The sequence below is a fragment of the Eubalaena glacialis genome, chromosome 10, assembly GCF_028564815.1.
Source record: "Eubalaena glacialis isolate mEubGla1 chromosome 10, mEubGla1.1.hap2.+ XY, whole genome shotgun sequence".
NCBI classification, from domain to species: Eukaryota; Metazoa; Chordata; class Mammalia; order Artiodactyla; family Balaenidae; genus Eubalaena; species Eubalaena glacialis.
In genome coordinates, this window is record NC_083725.1 from 18,329,409 (window position 1) to 18,350,074 (window position 20,666).

The 20,666-nt window shown below is 46.8% G+C and overlaps 1 protein-coding gene across 1 annotated transcript in view; it reads right to left on the reverse strand.

Annotated features, from left to right (window-relative positions):
* The window catches only part of ZBTB16 (zinc finger and BTB domain containing 16), a 192,983-nt gene that overhangs the window by 42,538 nt on the left and 129,779 nt on the right, over positions 1-20,666 (reverse strand). The window contains exon 5 of the mRNA XM_061203867.1: positions 18,335-18,421. Within this exon, the coding sequence (XP_061059850.1) occupies positions 18,335-18,421 (87 nt within the window). The remainder of the gene's footprint in view (positions 1-18,334; positions 18,422-20,666) is intronic.

Sequence of the window (20,666 nt, forward strand, 5' to 3'; positions counted from 1 at the left end):
GGCTCCGCCTCCAAATACCATCACATTGGAGGTTAGGCCTTCAACGTAAGAATCGGGGTGGGGAGCAGGGACGGGGGGCAGACAGAAACATTTACGTAACATAAACAATGGAGCTGAGAAGAAATGGTCTAGGCAGACAAGACACAAGAAAGTCTGGGATTTTAGGGGAAGATACATGGAGAAGAAAACCAGCAAGGAGAGAATGGGAAATTGTAAGTGACTCTGGATGAACACAGTGCAGGTGGTGGCATGAGATGGCCTGAGACCGATTGGAGGCACTTTCTGGGCCAAGCAGTGGAGTCTGATCTTATCACATCCAGAAGTTCTCAACCTTGGTTTTACATGTGAATCTCCTGGGGAGCTTTAGAAAACATCCATGCCTGGGCCCCATGCCGGAGATTCTGATTCAGCTGGTTTGAGATGGGAGCCCTTACTTGCTATTTTTTTTACAAAGCTCCTCCAAATGATTTTCATGTGTAGCTGGTGTAAGACAATGAGGATCTTCTGAAGGATAAGCATGGGAGAGGCAACACTGGGTGTGCATTTCAGATGCCAGAGCCATCCTTCCCTGAGATATAGTGCAGGAGGTCAAGCCCTAAACCCAGGCTGGATCCACCAACTTCACACCTATCCTCCACTGCCACCTCTATCTGACAGAACTGGGTCAGGGATCTGGAGACAATGGGGCTCTGCACGTCACCATCCGGGTCTTCAATGATAAACCTATCACCTGGGGTCCTTTCCCAGAGTCAGCTGCCTTCAGACCAGCGAGCTGCAGTCTAATCACATGCTCCTGGGCGATCAGGCAGAGAAGGGGTGTAACATGGGGGATACCGTGTGCAGGAACTGCGGGTTTCTGGCTGCAGCAGACAGGATTTCAGGTAGACGTAGGGATGAGAGATACTCCCATCGCCACCCCCAGATCCCCACAGTATGTATCTTATTCAAGTGCCTTGTATCACTCATTACCTTTTAAGATACACCTATGTTTTCCTCCCTAGCAATGGTTAGCTTTCTGAAGGTAGGATTCGGGTCTGATTTTTCTATTTTGCAAAAAGCTCTTAGAACACTAGCGCTGGCAGGCGAGTGAGGTCTGAGGAAGTCCAGAGTATCTGCACTGTGCTTGCTCTTCTCAGACCTTCAGACGCCCTGGCAGCTCTCAGTGCAGACCCTGACAAATGGATAACCAAAGAAGGCCACGTGGACAGAATCTCCTACTCTGGAGATTTCCAGGAAAAGGGAAGAGGATTGTTTTCTGGAGATGGCAGAGTTGGAGATATCCTGGGGGACAGGAGGAGTGGTCCAAGACCAGAATTCCTGGGGTTCTAGCCCACAGTATGTCTCTCTAACTTGCTGTGTGATCCTGAGCAAATCACTGAAACTCTCTGAGGCTCAGGATCTCCCTCCTTAATGCCTCTTGCTCCAGTTCTGAAGACTACAAATGTTAGAATCGAGACCTTGAATTAGCCTCTTCCAATTTGAATACCCCCAAACTGGGCCTAATATATGTCAATGGTGATTCCAAGGTTCTATTTTGGAAGGTGGGGATGTAACACTATGACTCACGGTTGGATGAGGCAAAGTCCTCTTTCTGAGCAGCAGCCAGGCCCCCTTCCAACATCCGGGAGCTCAAGATGGGGAGCCCAGACAGCATCCCAGGACAGGGAGCCTGGTGAGGGCAGTGGCCAAGACCCCGCCTTCCAGACAACCTCTCTGGAGACAGGGGATCCCAAGTCATTTCAAAACAGAGAAACACTTGGTGCTCCTTCATTTGTCAAAAACCTCAAGTGTGTTTCCCAGAGGAGAGAAGTCAGAGCGACTCCAGGGCCCAAGGGGCAGCTTTCAGATGCAAAGTCTCCCCCTTTTCAATTCCTGTAACTAAAATGAATATGGAAAAGATAATTACCTTTAAAACATACTTAATACTTGAACACATTATCTCCACCTGCAGAAAAAGAATGTTATCTGATGGGATCTTCCCCATAAACTTAATCAAATTGCTATCTTAAAACTCTCTGGAGTCCTGTGAAACAGTAATAGAAAATCCGAGACTGAGGCTGGAAGCATTTTATATTTGTTTGGTTGAGGGGAATGTGCATCCCATCTGACAATGGGCACTTAGAGACAAAGTCATTTCCAATCTGTAATGGATCTTCTCCTAGCAGGGGCAGGGAACATTTCATCTGACCCAAACCTGCAATCCCTCCGTTAGGTAACTTTTCCTAATGCTCAGAGAAGGAAATGCCAAAAGAAAAGCCTTTTTCCTAACACCTGTTTGGGGCTCTTCTTTGGTAGGAAATCTTCTCTAGTTAGGCCTGGGACACTTAACGTATGGAGGTGCTTAATTACCTTGCTACTTCACTCTGGGCTTTAACTTGGCAAATAAATCGATGCCTAGATTTTCTTTGGTCTGCCCAGCCCCCAGGCAGTGCCATCCGTTAAGTTAGTAGAGAAGGTAAATTACCTGCCCAGATCCTGCCCAAGGCGACTGGCCATTTGCAAGGCTGGAGAAAACCAAAGGCAAACAGCTTCTAAGAAGATCAAATGTGAGGACTGGCTATGTTCCCAGCATCTCAAGCTTGCCTGGAATGGCCAAGTAAACAGCTGCTGCAGAAGTGCCTGGCCAGCCCAGTTCATCTTGTTGACAGAAGATGCAATAGGTAAGAGGTGATAACGTGCTGCATCTTTGTTAGACACTTCTCCCGCCAGCAGCCCCCGGAAGCTCCTTCATGTATGGGGGCTGGCTCCCCATCCCCCCTGCCAAAGCATGGAGGGCAAAGGGGGCATCCCAGTGCACAAAGTAAGGCACATCAGGGCTTACAGAAAAACATGGGGGTAGGGGAGAATACTAGAGAAGTATTACAATAATCATCAAGATGCAGGTTTGTTGGCATGCAAGCAACGGATTACAAAATGGCATGCATTGCATATTATTGCCCCAATGTTGTTTAAAACAAAACAGAAAAAGACGGTGGGACTACAGGAGACACATTTCTTTTGTGTACATGTATCTTCTAATTTCCCCTTACGGAGCACATATATTACTTGTGTGATTCTTTTCTTAAAACAGGCTGCCTGGGTCCATGTTATCCATGTCCTGTCTTTGGTCAGAGTGACTCCTCCCAGGCATGAGAAGGTCTGGCTGTTGTTCTGGAGATCTGCAACACACGGCAACTCCCAGTCTCCTCCTGACTACGGATGTCAGATTCACATCCTTCACCTGTCGAGGGTCCTGACCTGATTCTTTCTTTCTTCCTTCCTTCCCGGTTCTGAAAATGGAGGCAGGAGGGGAGGGGATCTCTGAGCCATACTACTCCTTGCTGCCTTCTGTGAACAGAATGATTCCAAAGGCACCACAGCCTCTTGCATTGTCTGAACGGTCACTATTCTGCAAACTGCTACTTATCTAGAAAATCCTGGGATGCAGCAGGTAAAGGGGATTGGGCTGAGTCTGTAAAACACAACAACAGACCTGGAAGTTGCTTTTCATTTTAGTGGAGATATAATTCATAAAGCATGAAACACCCCCTTATAAAATACACAATCCAATGCTTTTTAATGTACTCAGAAAGTTGTACAACCATCATGAACACTAACTCCAGAACATTTTCATCACCCCAAAAAAGAAACTCCATACCCATTAGTTGTCACGCTCCATTTTCCCCTCCGCTCAGCCTCTAGCAACTACTAATCTGCTGTTTCTGTAGATTTGCCTATTCTGAACATTTTGCATAAATGGAATCATACAATATGTAGCCTTTTGTGCCTGGCTTCTTTCATGTCGGTTTCAACATTCATCCATGGTGTAGCATGTAAGTGCACTTCATTCCGTTTTATGGCTGGGTAATATTCTATCATGCAAATGTACCACATTTTGCCTACCCATTCATCAGCTGATGGACAGTTGGGTTCCAGTTTCTATTTTTTGGCTGTTTTAAATAATGCTGCTATGAACATTGTACAAGTTTTTGTGTGGATGGGTGTTTTCAATTCTCCTGGGCTGGAAGCTGCTTTTTAAAAGTATTGATAAATTCTCATTATTAGCTTGTCATTTGTCTCCCTCACATATCAAAAAAAAAAAAAAAAGTACAGGATATTTAAAAGATGGTTTGAAAAATCTGAGACTTTCAACTACTTGGGTTCCAAGAAACTGACAGCTGTGGGTCCGTGTTGATCCCCAATCCCACACACGTACTTTTCTTGCAACTCCTCTGCCCCTGCACCCCAAGGGCCATGGCGCTGCCATCTTTACCCCAGGGGCTCCACCAGCCCTGTTCATCCTCTAAGCAAAAATCTGCGCTGTAGCATATGAAATATTTAAGCTGTTTTTCTAAATATATACATTATTTAGCCTACAGTCAATAAAATATTTACATTGTCGCTTCCACCCCCAAATATCTGCATTATTTACAGTACAATCAGGGAAACATTAACCCTTGTTTATTGACTGACTGATTGATTGATTGCTGTGTTGGGTCTTCGTTGCCACACGTGGGCTTTCTTTAGTTGCAGCGAGCAGGGGCTACTCTTTGTTGCAGTGCGCGTAACCCTTGTTTTTTTTTTTGTTTTTAGTTTATTTATTCATTTTTAGCTGTGTTGGGTCTTTGTTTCTGTGCGAGGGCTTTCTCTAGTTGCGGCGAGCGGGGGCCACTCTTCATCGCGGTGCGCGGGCCTCTCACTATCGCGGCCTCTCTTGTTGCGGAGCACAGGCTCCAGACGCGCAGGCTCAGTAGTTGTGGCTCACGGGCCCAGTTGCTCCGTGGCATGTGGGATCCTCCCAGACCAGGGCTCAAACCCGTGTCCCCTGCATTGGCAGGCATACTCTCAACCACTGCGCCACCAGGGAAGCCCGTAACCCTTGTTTTTTGACTTGTGCATTTTCCCCTATTTCCAGTGTCACTGAGTGTGCACAGCCATGAGAGGCAATAGTGGGTTCTCTTGCCCGTCACAGAGCACGCCCTGCGGATGCAGGAGCTACCAATGGTGTCCAAAGCCAGATGGATGGAACTGGTCACACCTGTCACCCCCATGGGACCAGAGGGCATATACCATAGAATTTCCGGGGGGCAGTTCTGGATGCCAAGCTCAGTGGCCCACTAATGTTGACATTTAGCTGCTCCCAGAATCTCCCCTCTGAGGAATGGGAGTTCATTCCTACTGATCCCTGGCCTGGGTCACCCCTCCAGGTGTGACCTCAGTCCTCACTTAGGTGTGATGAAAATCTCTCCTGCTACCCACTTCCTGTGCCAGGCCCTTGTAAACAGAGACAGTGGCTGTGACCCGTGAGCGCTGGCACAGGCCTCCCAGGGTACCGAGCTCTCCATCTGGCAGTTACCTGTCTTAACAGTGGGAGACTGAGGCGCCTACCAGCGTAGCTGAGATATTAACATCCTATATCTTCCTCAAAATCCATTTACTTGCACTTGTAGCCTTTTATTTTTAGAAATCCTCCTCCATGGAAAGAATGAGGCTCAAAGGTAATATTTTTATTATTTATAATGTGACCTTAATTTTAAAAATTATATAAGTAATACATGCCAATAAATAATATAATTATTATTATATAACAATAAAGAAAATAAATACTAATTATTATTATTCAGAAATAGATAAAGCAGAAGGTAAAACCTGCTTTGCTCTGTAATCCCATTCTCTAAAGACAATCACAGTTAATAGGTATAGAGCCTTATAGAATCTTACAGGATGGCTTCTGTATTTTATATTAAAGAAGATCACACTACACAGCCTTTTTCCCTAACCACCTTTTATCACACAAAACATCGTGCACATCTTTCCATGCAGGTACCATAATTAACAGAGTCCTTACCTTTGGACATGTAGGTTGTTCTCAATGCTTTGTAATTACATATAATGTTGCAATCAGCATCTCTAAGGGAAGCTAAAAAAACTGATCTTTGGTGCATGAAGGCCAAAGCTGGGCATGAAACACCGAGGGTCTCTGAGCATCTGTGGCGCTGTCACAGGGGTGGCCTGCCCTGGGTTGCCAGCCCAGCTCTACAGCACACCCCTCCTTACTCAGACACCTCCGATGAAATGTCAAGAGTGTGAAATCAACTCTCTCATCTCTTGGTTGTTTAACTCAGGAGAGATTTTCTCTTCCTCCTCCTCCTTCCCTCCTACCCCCCTTAGTACCTCTACTTACCCTGCTTCTGTTTTGAATCTCTAAAATAATGTGACAAGTTAATGATGGTACAATTATCTAAATGTTTAACAGACATGTTATCTAAGTGAGTCGGATTGAGATTCCATCCCGCTGACAATAAACATCAATGGTGGAGCAGAAAGCGATAGGCAAATTATAGCAAACCCTGCAATTTCAATGCTATTAAATTTGGAGGAATAACAGCCTTGAGGCCTGTAAACTCTGAATAAAATAGGCCCTTGTGTTTGTCCAACTATTAAATCAAAATGCTACCAACATCCTAGAAAAAACAAGGCGATTTATGGCTTTTCAAGTTTCAGTTACACATTGGTTTTTATTAACTCCTTTCTGTCATTGGGCAGCCATGGTGTCATGAGGGAGAAGGGAGCACAGCCAGAGAGGAAGGGGTAGGAGTTGAAAAGATAAAGGAGACACAGATGGGGGGTGGGGATGGGAGGGAGGAGAGGTGAGTGGGAACCCAGGGTTGGGGGCTGAAGCTGATCATGGGGGATCTGGCATGAGGACCACGTGAAAGGGAAGGGGTAACTCTGAACAGGAAGACGACAGGTGACCCCAAAGTCCCATCAGACTCACCACCGGGGGCCCTGAACTTGAATCCCAGTCCTTCCACTGAACGAGTCATGTTACTTAAACCTCTCTGAGCCGGCGACTCCTCAGCAGTGATACAGGCAGTGAACCTGCCTCTTAGCGGGGTGATGCTGGCTCTATCAGATAATGTATAAAAGCACCAGTGCCGGCACAGTCCAAGTTCTGAACAATAGTCCTCAAAGATCAAAACACTATCACATTTGGTCTGAAAATTTTAAATAATTTATCACCATTGTTCAAAAAATTAGATGTACATGATAGAAAGATAGACAGAAAGATGATAGAGATATTGCTTTATTTTTCTCTTTAGGGTGTGTGTGTGTGTGTGTGTGTGTGTGAAAAAGAGAAAAATAAAACAGATATGGAAAAATGTTAATTGGCAAATCTAGGTGAAGGATATATATGGGAATTTCTTTTAGTAATCTGTAATTTTTCTGTATATTTTCAATTAAAAATATCATCATGATTTAAAAAAAGATCAAAACACTATCATTCCCCTCAAACTTCTGGAATAGTTTTTAAAAGGCAAAAGATCTTCACCTTTAATCTCTTCTTCACACACAGTATACATTTAATTTTTTATTGAATAAGCATCTAAATAAAATGAAAGAAATGCTTGCTAACTGGTGAGAGACAGAAACTGTAAACGTCCAAAGATCATATTAATCATAGTTTACAAATGTGCTAATGTTGAGAAAAATGTAGACCATCCATACAAGATTGGAATCTCAGGCTGTGCTTGGAACCGTGGAACCCCTCAAACAGCAATTTTTCTTACCTAATTCCCACTCCCCACATTTGAGAGAGGCAGAGAAACAAAGCAATTTGTCCCATGTCATAAAGCAAGCCTGTGACAGAGCCAGGATAAGAACTCAGTTCTCCTTTCTCCTAATTCATTATTGTTTTTCCAAATACCATGCGGCTGTCACACAATAACGTTCATCATTTCCACTACGATGGGAGGTTGGTGAAGGCGGGGACCAGTCCTGTTCACTGCTGTATCCCTATTCCAGGACCCAGCATCAATGTCCAGCACAAAGCAGATGCGCAAGATGTCTATTGAGTGAATGAGCTTCAACCTTTTCTAACCCCAAATCAACCTCGGGTCAATTTTCCTCTCCAATCCCAAGAGAGCCAAACCTCTCAAAGCAGCAATGCTTCACATAAAAAGCACTGGGGTGATAGATGGGCAGAGCACAGAGGATCTGTAGCGCAGTGAAACTCTTCTGTATGATACAATGGTGGATGCACATCACTATACATTTATCAAAGCCCAGAGAATTTACAACAACAAGAATGACCCGTTAACATAAACTTTGCGTGATAATGATGTGTCAATGTAGTTTTATCAGTTGTAACAAATACACCACTCTGATGGGGGATGTTCACAGTGGGGGAGTTGTGGTGGGGTGGGGAGCAGAGGATACATGGGACTCTCTCTACTTTCCACTCAATTTTGCTGTAAATCTAAAATCACTCAAAAAAAAAAAAAACCAACAAAATTTATTAATTAAAAAGAAGCACTGGGGGTCCATCCAGAAGGAGCCCAGAGGGACCCTGGGTGCCACTAGGGTGAACGGTGCAGAAGAATGGCTTGTCTGGGCCAGCAGGTGACAGCTGGGTTGTCCTTCCCTAAGCCACAGCAAGCAGCTCCAACAGAGCCGAGAGCCCTGGGCTTGGAAAATAAAACTCTATATTAGGCATCAAACATGCCATTATAGTAACAGCATGAAATGAGGTCAAGAGTAAGTCTATGCTGGTGAATTGACTGTACAAACAGCAGCACATGACTCTCCCTCCCAAAGTGCCCATGACGTTCGGCAGCCGTTCCGAGCTCGGGCTTTCTCAGGTTCAATTCCCTGGCACGCCACGTGAAATGCTATACAAATCACCCCTGATATTTATAAAAGTCGAAAGCTATTATGTTTTCAATGGGGAGGTCATGCCAACCTAAGTGGAGTCCACGTGTCCATCCAATGACCCCCTGCCCTGTCCTGCGCGTGCCCTCCAGCGTGGGCAGGGGTGTGAGGCTCGCTCTGCCTTTTTTCCACGTCAAGTTTTGGGTAGATGAAGTTCTTTCTTGTCCGCTGGCCCTTCTCCCTTGCCCTCCCCCGTCCTCTGCGGTTGGGCACCCAGAGGCTGCCCTTGGGAGGAGGAGCCAGAACAGTTGCTGGTTTTCCTACTGCTGGAGGACAGGGGCCAGCCACCCTGACGCGGCTCCTCCGTGCCCAGTGCCGCCCCTCGTGCCAGGCCCGGGACAGGAGGGGGGCAAGGCCAGCACCACCCCGAGGAAGGAATGCTGCTCACCCTTTCAAGTCTCTGAACTGCCTGCCCATCTACCACCGAAAGTCCTGCAAACAAGGACTTCATTTTCTCCTCTGAAGTTCAGGGCTGGAGACTGTCCCCAAAGCTTTTTCCAAGCATCGTTAACGTACCAGGAGGGAGAGAGGGGCCAGTGCAAGCAGGTAGCCAGCCGACGCCACCAAGGCGGGGGTATAGCTCTGTGCGTTCAAAGGGGGGGTGGTTACTGAGCTGCAGTGTGTGTGTGTGTGTGTGTGTGTGTGTGTTTTCTCATTGCCTTCTCCTTCCAAAGCCACAACAGTGTGCCTCCTAGCCTCCTTCGCACTGAAAAGGAGAGGGCCCTGGGGCAGGGTGCCCTCCAGCACCTGCTCCCTGCTATCGGGGGTGGGCAGGTCCGGCAGCACGGCTGCCCTTGGCCACCAGGCATGTTAGCTGTTCCTGGACCGCAGGACCCTCCTGCAGCGGACACGGAGAGGATGAGAACCAGCATTTGCATCTGCTTGAGTGGCTTCCTCTGTGACGCAGGAAGGTGGAAATGAAGCAATTTTTTCTAGGCCAGTGAAAGAAAGTCCTTATTTTGCAGTCAGAGTGGAGAGAACTTTGGACTGGAAGTAAGAACTCGTGGGTCCTAATTCTAGTTTGGCTTGTTTGTTCTTAACTGACCCCCTTTTTCAAATATGGGCTTCTGAGCCCTAGTTTCCTAGGCTGTTGAACGGGCAGAGCTGAGCCCCCGGGCTGCACATTAGGTTCAATGCCCAGGCCCACATGGGGAGGGAAGGCAGCAGTAAAACATGGGCTCTGGGGTGCAGGAGCCCGAGGCACACATTCTACCCACCCTGGACAGGCCGTCCTTAACCTGTCTCTGTTTTCTCTAGCAAAGAATAGGGAGGAAAAATGTCTGTTTTAGGACTGTAATGAGGACTTAATAAAATTATATCTCCGAAGTATCCAATTGAGTACAGCTATTATATTATCTGTACCCAAGGCAAATTTGCCCTACTTGTTCATTTCTTCCACAACACTGTAGCCTTTAGGAAGGCAGGCACCAAGTTTTCTTCACCATTAGGCACTGGGTCCACAAAGCCCATTGCACATAGTAGGTACTTTAAAACTTAGGGAATAAATGAATGAAGGAATGATGGGACAAACCAGCTGCATAGGCTACTCTGATCTGTAGCAAACCCAAGTCACTAAACCTGGCTGACCTGGTGGGGCAGGGTGGGGGCTGGAGGAGAGAGCGGAATTACTTTGGGGCAAGTCTGGTGATCTAGTTCAACCTAGTGTCCTGGCCTCTAAGGCTTCCCTGAAGCTTCCTAGCCCCAGAACTCCTAAACCTAGGAATGACTTTAGCCTCTTTTCCTTACCAGGGCACTAAGAGGGGATAAGGAGGCATCACACAGAAGGTCTTATTTATATTTCCAGAATACCCAGGTTCCTAATGGTAACAGACATGGGCCAGTACACCAGCAGGGGACTCAAGATTCCTCAGCCTTCAAGGGCACCAACCAACGAGGCATCCTCTAAGATGTGACAGGGCATGTCCCTGCTGCTCCTGGAAGGGGGAACACCTGCTTCGTGCTTATCCCAGCTCTGTAGCTTGTCTGGCCTAGCTGTATACGTCATTTGCTTAGATATTGGTAGAGGGTGGTCCCCCTGGGCAGCTTTGAGCATTCTAGCTAGGGCCTTCAATAAGATCTACCAAATCTGCTCTGTGAGATTGTTCAACATAAAGAACTTCATTCTGCACTCAACTCTCCCCACTGCACTTAGAGGGCTCCAGGGGCTGTTAGCTCTCCGGGCATGCTGGAAACGTCCTCTTGGCCAGAGGACAAGTCAGGGATCCTCAAAGATCCCACCACCTTGGAAAAGCAGCTGTACACCATTCCCATTCCTCCACCACCATTACCATCAACCTGGCCCTTCCCCTCTCACCTACCTAGTCAGGGGAACGGGTACCCTCAAAGACCTCTGGTGAAGACCATGACGGTTCAGTATTAGTAACCACCACCACCATTTACTGAGAGTTTACTCCATGTAAGGCCTATGCTCAGTGCTTTCCATGGATCATCAAATTAAATCCTCACAATGTCCCTTGTACGATAGCATCATGGCCATCATGTTACCAAGGAGAAGTGGAGGCTTAGGGAAGTTAAGCAACCTGCCCAAGCTCATAAGACGTGGAAGTGATGGGACTAGGATTTGAATCTAGACAGTCTGACACCAGATCCCAAGTTCTGGGTGTCACTATGCTCCGAATACCCTGAATGTCACACTCAGATTTCAGGCTCCAATGATCCCTCTTCCCTGAAGCCTGCAAGACAAACCTGACCCATGCTATCAGGGCCCCAACTTGCCTAGTGAATAAAGCCCTCGAGAGGTCCTCCTCGCCACTCCCCTGCCTTTAGGCAGGTCCATCCTCCCCAAGTAGCCAACCGCACATCTGCCTTTCCTGCTTTTGGGGTTCTCATAGTGTCTCAGGCCTGGCCTCCAAACACAAGCATTGGCCTCATCTCCCCCATGCTCAGATCACACAGAGGCAGGAGCTCTGAGTTCCTTACATATGGATTAAAAGAGCTGTAGGTTTCTACAGCTCAACCCCAAGGCTGCGCCATTGAGCTCTCCTCACTCCCTCCCCCACAGGGCACACTGCAGACTGTCCCAACCCCCTCACCTTCAGCTCAGCAGCTGTGGTATCTCCCCTGCCTTCTAATTAATGCCACCTGATACCGGCCGTTGCCCCCCAGGCCTGTTCAAATCCCAAACGGGGACGTACAGTGGCTTGGACAACATTATGATTTGTAAAACCCACTCCTAATTAGTTTGACTTTGAATGAAGAGGGTAATTATTTTTAAATTTATTAACTGCTGCCTGGCCGGAGAAGTTTCCAGATCAAATGACACAGAGAAGCTATTTCTGTTCAGTGATGCAGCAATTTATATTACTGATCGGTCATTAAAACCTCTGGCACAAAACCACTTGCGTTTCCTGAGCCAAGATAGTGTCCATGTGTCAGATTTCAAACCCGGAGTATAAATTAAGCCATTAATGGTATTTATCAGTTTATCTGGACTTTAAAGAACTACTTACTAATTTAAGACATTCCTGATATAGAACCCAAGTGGTGCAGTGGAAGTGTGTGTGTACACGTGCGTGGATGTGTGTTTTCTCACTTTTTATTTTACTGAACAGTGTAAAAAAATTCTGATGTGTAAATGAAGTATAAGCATCTTGGGGAGCTGCAGAGCTGTTAATTCCTCACTGCTCTGCAACCCAAACATTTTGGAAGCAGCAGTGTTTGGCAATATGTATTTGTCATAATATAAAAGGTGTAAAGCGACTCTGTTTATCTCCTCAAAGTCTTCGCTGTAGCAAAACAGAAAACTGAAGTGTGACAACGAAGCCTAAGCCCAACCCAACCATAAGTGTGTCCTCCCTGAGCACCAGCCGGAGCCCACCAAGATCCTGGAGGGAGGGCTTCCCTGGTGGCGCAGTGGTTAAGAATCCGCCTGCCAATGCAGGGGACATGGGTTCGAGCCCTGGTCCGGGAAGATCCCACATGCCGTGAAGCAACTAAGCACTTGCGCCACAACTACTGAGCCTGCGCTCTAGAGCCCGCGAGCCACAACTACTGAAGCCCGCACGCCTAGAGCCCGTGCTCCGCAACAAGAGAAGCCACCGTGATGAGAAGCCCGTGCACCACAACGAAGAGTAGCCCCACTCGCCGCAACTAGAGAAAAGCCCACGCTCAGCAGCAAAGACCCAATGCAGCCAAAAATAAATAAATAAATTTATATATTAAAAAAAAAAGATCCTGGAGGGAGGGCACAAGGAAGGGTCACACACACCAGGACAGAAATCCAGGGTAAGTGGGGTCGAAAGGATAAGACGTGAAGATGACGTTTGTTTGACGAAAACAGAATTGGAAATACTTTCTACTAAATTCATTTTTCAGTGTCAAGAATACCTGTGAGGCACCCTGATCACACCCTGATGCCATGCCACACATTAGCTCTGTGAATTCCGACATGGCGGGCGGCATTGGGCATGGAACTCCCAGACCTGATCTGTTTCAGGGAAATTGTATCCTATCTCCCAAGGGGGACATGGGCATCAGGGTGTTGAGGATTCTTAGTTAAATGGGTCACAGGGATCCAAAAGAGCCCTGCCCAGGACAGGGCCATGACCTACACGATCTCTCCCTAAACCGTTCAGCCACACACCCACAGACAACAGTAAGTCAATGTGCAGGCAGCTGGGGACTGGTGGAAAGGGCACTGAAGTTAGAGTTGGATCAAGTTCCAGCTCTTCACTTCCTAGGGGGGGGCTTCTAGGCCTCCATGTCCTCATCTGTTAAATGGGTATAACAGAGGAAAGTGTTTGATAAACAAAGGTATCAGAAATATAAGGTGGGGACTTCCCTGACGGTTCAGCGGTTAAGACTCCACGCTTCCACTGCAGGGGGCACAGGTTTGATCCCTGGTCGGGGAACTAAGATCCTACATGCCACGTGGCGTGGCCAAAAAAAAAAGAAATATAAAGGTGGCATTACCATGACTTTACTCTCCCAGGGTCTCGATTGCTTTTCCTTTACAGAATTCTCTCTCTGCCCTCCTGCTGGCTCTCCAACGATACCTGGTACCCCACCGGCTTTTCCCAGTCCAATAACATTAGCATCACTTTCAGCATTCCTCATAACCAGGCCTCTCTCTTCCTCAGAGGCCCCCTGTCTTAGAATAGAGATGGCAACTAGATTTCAAGTTGTGTGCTTTCATTGATTATTAAAAGAGTCTAAGGATCTACCTGGGTTTTGCAGGAAACAGCACTATAGATGATAAACGGGCGTCAGAAGAGCTGCCTCGTTGCCAACCCAATGCTGAGGATAAGGCTGCTACTGCCTCTCTCCCCAGTCAAGGGCACCCTGCCCCACACCAGGGAGTGGCCAAAGTCCCTCACTCAGAGGGAGCTTGCCTTGCGCTCACAGCCAGGTGGGGAGGGAGCCTTTCTCAAAGCATCCACCTTGGTCTCTCCTCCACAATTTGGATTCAACTTGGAGATAAAGCAAAAGTAAGTCTGAATGAGCTGGGACCCACCTCTGCTACAGGAAGGATGGGCACTGTACTCCTTTGCAGGTGAGGAGACTTGAAGGTCAGAAAGAATGAGGAACAAGGTTATTTACCTGCTAGACAGTGGAGTCAGATGCCCCCTCCTCAGCTTCTGACTCAAACTCCAGGTTCTTTCCAATCCTACCTGAAACTAATATCCTTTTTTGGAAAGTGTTGATCACTTTCAAGTCCTCACTGACTTAATAAATCCTGGAAGGGCATTGGTCCTAAGATGTCTCCTGACTTTCAAAGCTGAATCAATACCAAACTCTAAAAACAGGTTGGAATATCATTAATTCCTCTGAATTGTACACTTTAAAATAGTTAAAATGGCAGATTTTATGTATATATCTTTTACAACCGTTTTAAAAATACACTAATATATCAAAAGCCATTGAACTGGATACTTTAAACAGGTGAACAGGATGTAAATTATATCTCAATAAAGTTGTTTGATAAAGAAATACAGGGAGCACATCTGGGTTGCTCACCGCCATATCCCCAGTGGGTGCCAGGCACACAGAAGGTGCTCAATAAGTGTGTGGGGTCTGCTTGTGAACAATATCCCTATCTGCTCACCCAGCGGGGGACTCAGCCTCTCACCCCGGCCCTGGCTGTGAGGGCAGCTTGCTCCCTGCTGCTGCAAATTTAATCTGGAGGGACAGAATTAAGCTGCTTGGCGAAGCTGGCTCAGATCTCAGTCTCCTCAGCCCCCCAGCTGGAATTCTCAGACTAGGATTCTTGGTTACGTATGTGGTCCAGCAATAAGAAACTGGCTGGGAGCCTGGGAGACCTACGTCCTCCCCTGGCTTTGAAGATGACCAGCTCTGGAACTCTGGGCAAAATCTTGCAAAGTTCCCTTCTTTAACAAAGCCAGGGGGTCACTGGCTGGAATGACAGCTCACCTAGAAAGTTCTCCTCCTAGTGCCACAGGCCAGGGCAGCACCAGCCCAAAGCCCTTGATACCAGGGCTAGGACGTATGTCTGTCACTCAGAGAGGCTGATTTTGTGAGGCAGAAGGACAAGAAGATATTGACGATAACTGTAACAGCAGCAGCTGTTGACTGACCTTCCTTCTTCCCCTGCGGTCCCTGTGGTCGCTTAGTGGCTTGTCTCCACAGATGGCTGCCCCAGTTCCTCTTCCCCTACGTGTCTGTCATTCCCCCCTGAGAAGGGGGGTCTACTCTTCCATCCTTTGAATCTGGGGCTGTCCTGTGCCTGCTGAGAGCAATGAAATATGACGGAAGTGATGCTATGTGTTTCCAGCCTAGCTTTTAAGAGGGCTGGCAGTTTCTGCTTCCTGACTCTCGGAGCCCTGAGCAGGCAGGTGAGAAGTCCAGGCTGCTCTGTTGTACAGAGAGGCCATGGGGTGGACAAGGAGACAGATATATGAACGAGGAAGCCATCGTGGACACCCAGCCCTATCGAGCCTGCAGACGCCTCCCGTCCCAGACACCATCCGACTGCAACCACGTGAGAGACCCCAAGTGAAAACTGCCCAGCTGAGCACAGTCACCTGCAGAACTGTCTGAGATAATAACACATCGTGGCTTTAATCTACTGTTGGAGTGGTTTCTCCTACAGCAATTGATAACTGAAACATTCCTATGGTCAGTTCTCAACACAGGAACCAGGGTGATATTTTAAACCCATACATCAAGTCGTGCCATCCTCCCATTCAACACCCTCCAATGGACTATAGTCCCCCTTTTCTATAAATGTTTGTGTGTGCAGGTATATGCAGCTTTACTGAGACATAATTCATATACCATATAATACACAGTTCATGCTTTTAAAGTATAAAGTCAATAGTTTTTAATATATTCAGAGATGCATAACCATCACCACAATCGATTTTAGAACATTTTCATCACCCCAAAAAGAAACCCCATACCTTGCAGTCACTCCCTATTTCCCCCCAAATTTCCCAGCCCCTGGCATTTACTAATTTACTTTCTATCTCTATAATTTGTCTATTCTGGATGTTTCATATAAGCAGAATCATACAATATATGGCCTTTTGTGACTGGCTTCTTCCACTGAGCATGATGTTTTAAAGATTCATCCATGTTACAGAATGTGTCAATACTTCATTCCTTTTTATAGATGAATAATACTCCATTGTATGGATAAATTACATTTTGTTTATCCATTCATCAGTAGGTGGACGTGGAGTTATCTCTACCTTTTTGGCCATTATAAATAATTTGCTGTTATGAACACTTATGTGAAAGTTTTTGTGTAGATACATGTTTTCACACACGTAGGAGTGGAATTGCTGGGTCACACGGTAACTGTTTAACTTTCTGAGGAACTGCTCGACTGTTTTCCAAAGTGGCTGCAGCATTTTACGCTCCCACCAGCCGTGTGTGAGGGTTCTGGTTGTCCCACATTCTCAACATCACTTCCTACTGCCTGTATTTTATTAGAGCTACATCTTGATGGGTGTCAAGTAGTATCTCACTGTGATTTTGATTTGTATTTCCCTGATGGCTAATGATGTCAAACATCTTTTCATGTGCTCAGTGACCATATGTCTATTTTTGGAGAAATGTCTATTCAGATCCTTAGCACATTTTTTATTTTGGTTATCTGTATTTTTATTATTGAGTCCTAAGAGTTCTTTACATTTTCAAACCAAAAGTTTCTTATCAGATGTATGATTTGCAAATATTTTTATCCCCCTCCCGAGGACTCTTGGCACATGCAGAATAAAATCCAAATTCCTTGCCAGGGTTGAGAGACCCACCTGATTTCCAATCTCACCTCCCACCACTCTCTGCACCTCACCACCCCCACCCCCTACCACACACTGCTCTTCATGTTCTTCCTTGAACTTGTGAAGTTCAACACAGCCTCAGGGCTTTTGCAAGTGCCTGTTCCCTTTGCTCAGACCTTCCTCCCTGAAACCTTTGAATGACTCACTTCCCAACTTTAGGACTCTACTCAGATGTCTCCTTCTCAGAGAAGCCTGACCATATGATTTAAAACACCACTTTTCTCTCTATCCTGCTATATTTTTTCTTACTAGCACTTATTATGACCTGGCATTATATTGCACAATTATTTGCGTATCCTGTCTCCCTTGTAGAATCTCAGTTCCATGAAGAATGCTATCTAAAGACCCCAACAGTGCAGAGCACATTATAGGAACTGAATAAATATTTATTAAATTAAATGCATCTACTACTATTTATTGAATGTTTATTATGAGCCAGGCATTCTCCAAAGCACTTCAAATAAAGTATCTTATTTAATCTTATTTAATTAAATATCTTATTTAATCTCCCCCAAAAATCTATGCTATGAGGTAAGTGCCATTATTACTCCACTTTTCTAACAGACGAGGAAACCCAAATTAAGAGAGCTTAAGTAACTGATCCATGGTCCCACAAATAGTAAGTGGCAGAGTCAGGATTAAACCAGGCAGTCTAAGCCATACCACTCCTGTCCCCAGTGTTCACTTCAGCAAGTCACTTTCCTTCCTTTGAACCTTGGTTTCCTCATCTATGACATGGGAGTAGCCTCCTACCTTACAAAGTTATGGAAAGACTGGACAAATGAGATCAGGTAAAGCACCGAGAACAGTGCCTGGCACACTGTGAACGTTCAGTAAGTGTGAGCCACATTGACGATGATGATGATGATGGCGCCAGTTACCACGATGAGATGACACTGATGCCGTGAAATCACAGCAATATCATTGTTCGTTAATATTGTTCAAACGCATCCCTGTGGACAGACTGCTTTCTTTCAGGCAATGACCAGACTGTTGCAGAGGGAGGACCAGCCCACTACATGACGGTTTCAGAGTTAGTCAGATGGGGTGCAGGAGGTCTCCTGACCCTTCACCAAGGGAAGGGGATGCTTAGATAACATCACGGACTTCCTAAGGCCTCCACAAGAATGTACTAGAGTCTCCATGAAGACAGGATCTAAGTGGCCTATTAGAGACAGAGGTCTTGGCCTAATCCAGGGCAGCTGTTCTTCTGGGGCAAAGTCACACACATAAATTCCTGCCCAGCCAGCCCCACAAGCAAGGGTAGCTGAGCATGGCACAAGCCATCCCCACTCACAGCTCCCCTGGGGAAACAAGATACTCACGTCCATGCGCCGTCACACTGTGGAGGACCTGGGGGATGGGGATCAGTCACTCACCAGTATGGGTCTGCCTGTGTGTCTCCAGGGCATCCTCCTTCGAAAACTGGGCACCACACTGATCACAGACAAAGGCTTTGGCACCCGCTGAAAGAAAGAGGAGGCAGTTACCTTATTATCAAGAGTGATATTGCATTAGGAAAGGGGGTCGTGGGCCAAAATCTTGCAGGTGGACCCTGCGGGAGGGGGCTTAACACCTGTGAAGATCCCAAGTCAGGAATAACTCATGGTCCCAGCAGCCAGCCCAGACCCTCCTCCAAGATGTGATCACCCACCCAACTGAGCTCCGAATGCCCCCACCGAGGGCTCTCCCAGACAGAAGAGGGAACAGAACCAGCAAAACCAAGACAAACAGAGATGGGGTCCAGGAGAGATGCCCAAGAAGAAGGGGGATTCTGGGGGGCTGGCTCCAGGTGAGAGATGGAAAGGAGTATATGATCCAATGAGGAGTAATGTGTCCTGTTGCCCAGATTATACTTTACGGGAAGATAGGAATTGCTGACATATCACTACCTGGATAAACCCCTAACTCAGTGCGTCTAAAACTAAACTGTCTACCTGGCCACCTCCTGTACCTGACCATTTAAAACCTCTGAATGACTTCCCAGTGCCTTCAGGATAAAGTCCAAACTCTACACGATGACTCACAAAGCCCTTCTTGCACTTCTCTTTCCTGCTCTCTCCTCATCCTTGTTCCCTGGTCTCCAGCCCTTTGCTTCCTCACTGCAAGGTCTCCAAGCATCCTTCTGTACCTCCTCTGGCTCTGACACTCCTGCCCCTCTCCCCAGCCCCACAGTACGGCTAGCCCCGCTTCATCATTCATGCCTCAGCTCCCAAACCCTTGCCCCGTGTCTGGGTGAGGTAGCCCTTCTCTGTGCTCCCACAGCACCCTGTACATTCTGGGTCACGGCCTCACCAGGGTGTCTACTAAATGCCTGTGGCTCCATTTCCAGCTCCCCGAGGGAGGGAATATGTCATCTCATGCGCAGCTGCATCTGCCTGACACCCAGTGGGAACATATTACTGTACATATCTGTGGAATAAACAAAGTCAATTCAATGCAATTCAATTTGATCGACTTTTCTGGAACCATATTTACAAGCCTCAAAGCGACAGTGTCACGATGTGAAGATGACTTTCTACCACTTGCTAACAGTCTTCAAGGCTCTGTTATCTCGTCCAGGGGGCGCCTGTCACAAGCCTTGGCAGTTTTCCCTCAAAATGTCTTCTAGATGCATCTCTTCCACCGCATGTCGATAACCACTGCCCCTACCGAGGCCCCTGTTGGGTCATGCCCAGAATGACCCAATGACTCAGGAGGGCTGCCACACCATCAGCCACCCTCTGATCCACCCAACAGAGGCAGGTTCCTTGAAGGCCACTTGATTCCTCACGTTTCCTTGCTCAAAAAGATACCATGGCTCAAGACATGGAAGCAACCTAAACGTCCATCAACAGAGGAATGGGTAAAGAAGATGTGGTACATATATACAATGGAATATTACTCAGCCATAAAAAAGAATGAAATCATGTCATTTGCAGCAACAAGGATGGACCTAGAGATTGTCATATCGAGTGAAGTAAGTCGGACAGAGAAAGAGAAATACCGTACGATATCGCTTATATGCAGAATCTAAAAAGAAATGATACAAATAAATGTATTTACAAAACAGAAACAGACTCACAGACTTAGAGAATGAACTTATGGTGACGGTGGGGAGGGGGGAAGGAAGGGAGAGTTAGGGAGTTTGGGATTGACATGTACACACTGCTATATTTAAAAAGGATAACCAATGAGGACCTACTGTATAGCACAGGGAACTCTGTTCAATGTTATGTGGCAGCCTGGATGGGAGGGGAGTTTGCGGGAGAATGGATACATGTACATGTATGGCTGAGTCACTTTGCTGTGCACCTGAAACTATCACAACATTGTTACTCGGCTATACGCCAATATAAAATTAAGAGTTAAAAAAAAAATACAGCGGCTCACAATTTGCACTGATTCTAAATTCCTCTACTTGGCTTCAAGGCCTTCCATAACCTGACCCAGTTGTCTGTCCAGCTCCACTGGGAGCTGTCCTCACTGGCCCCCTGTGGGCGCCGCTCAACCCTCGGTGGGTCTCTGTGCCTGAGCAACGCCCCGCCTCCTTCCTGTCCGCTCCGGTCCTAGTCTATTTCCAAGACCGGAGTACGCATGCGCCAAGCACGCCGGCCCCTCACTGCTCTACCCTTTCCAATCTGCAGCTGCACTGCGTTCCTTTCAACACGTCTGAGCATTTCCTTAAGTGTACCTGTGTTTTAGTTTCATATCGGAGTCTTGTAAGAGACA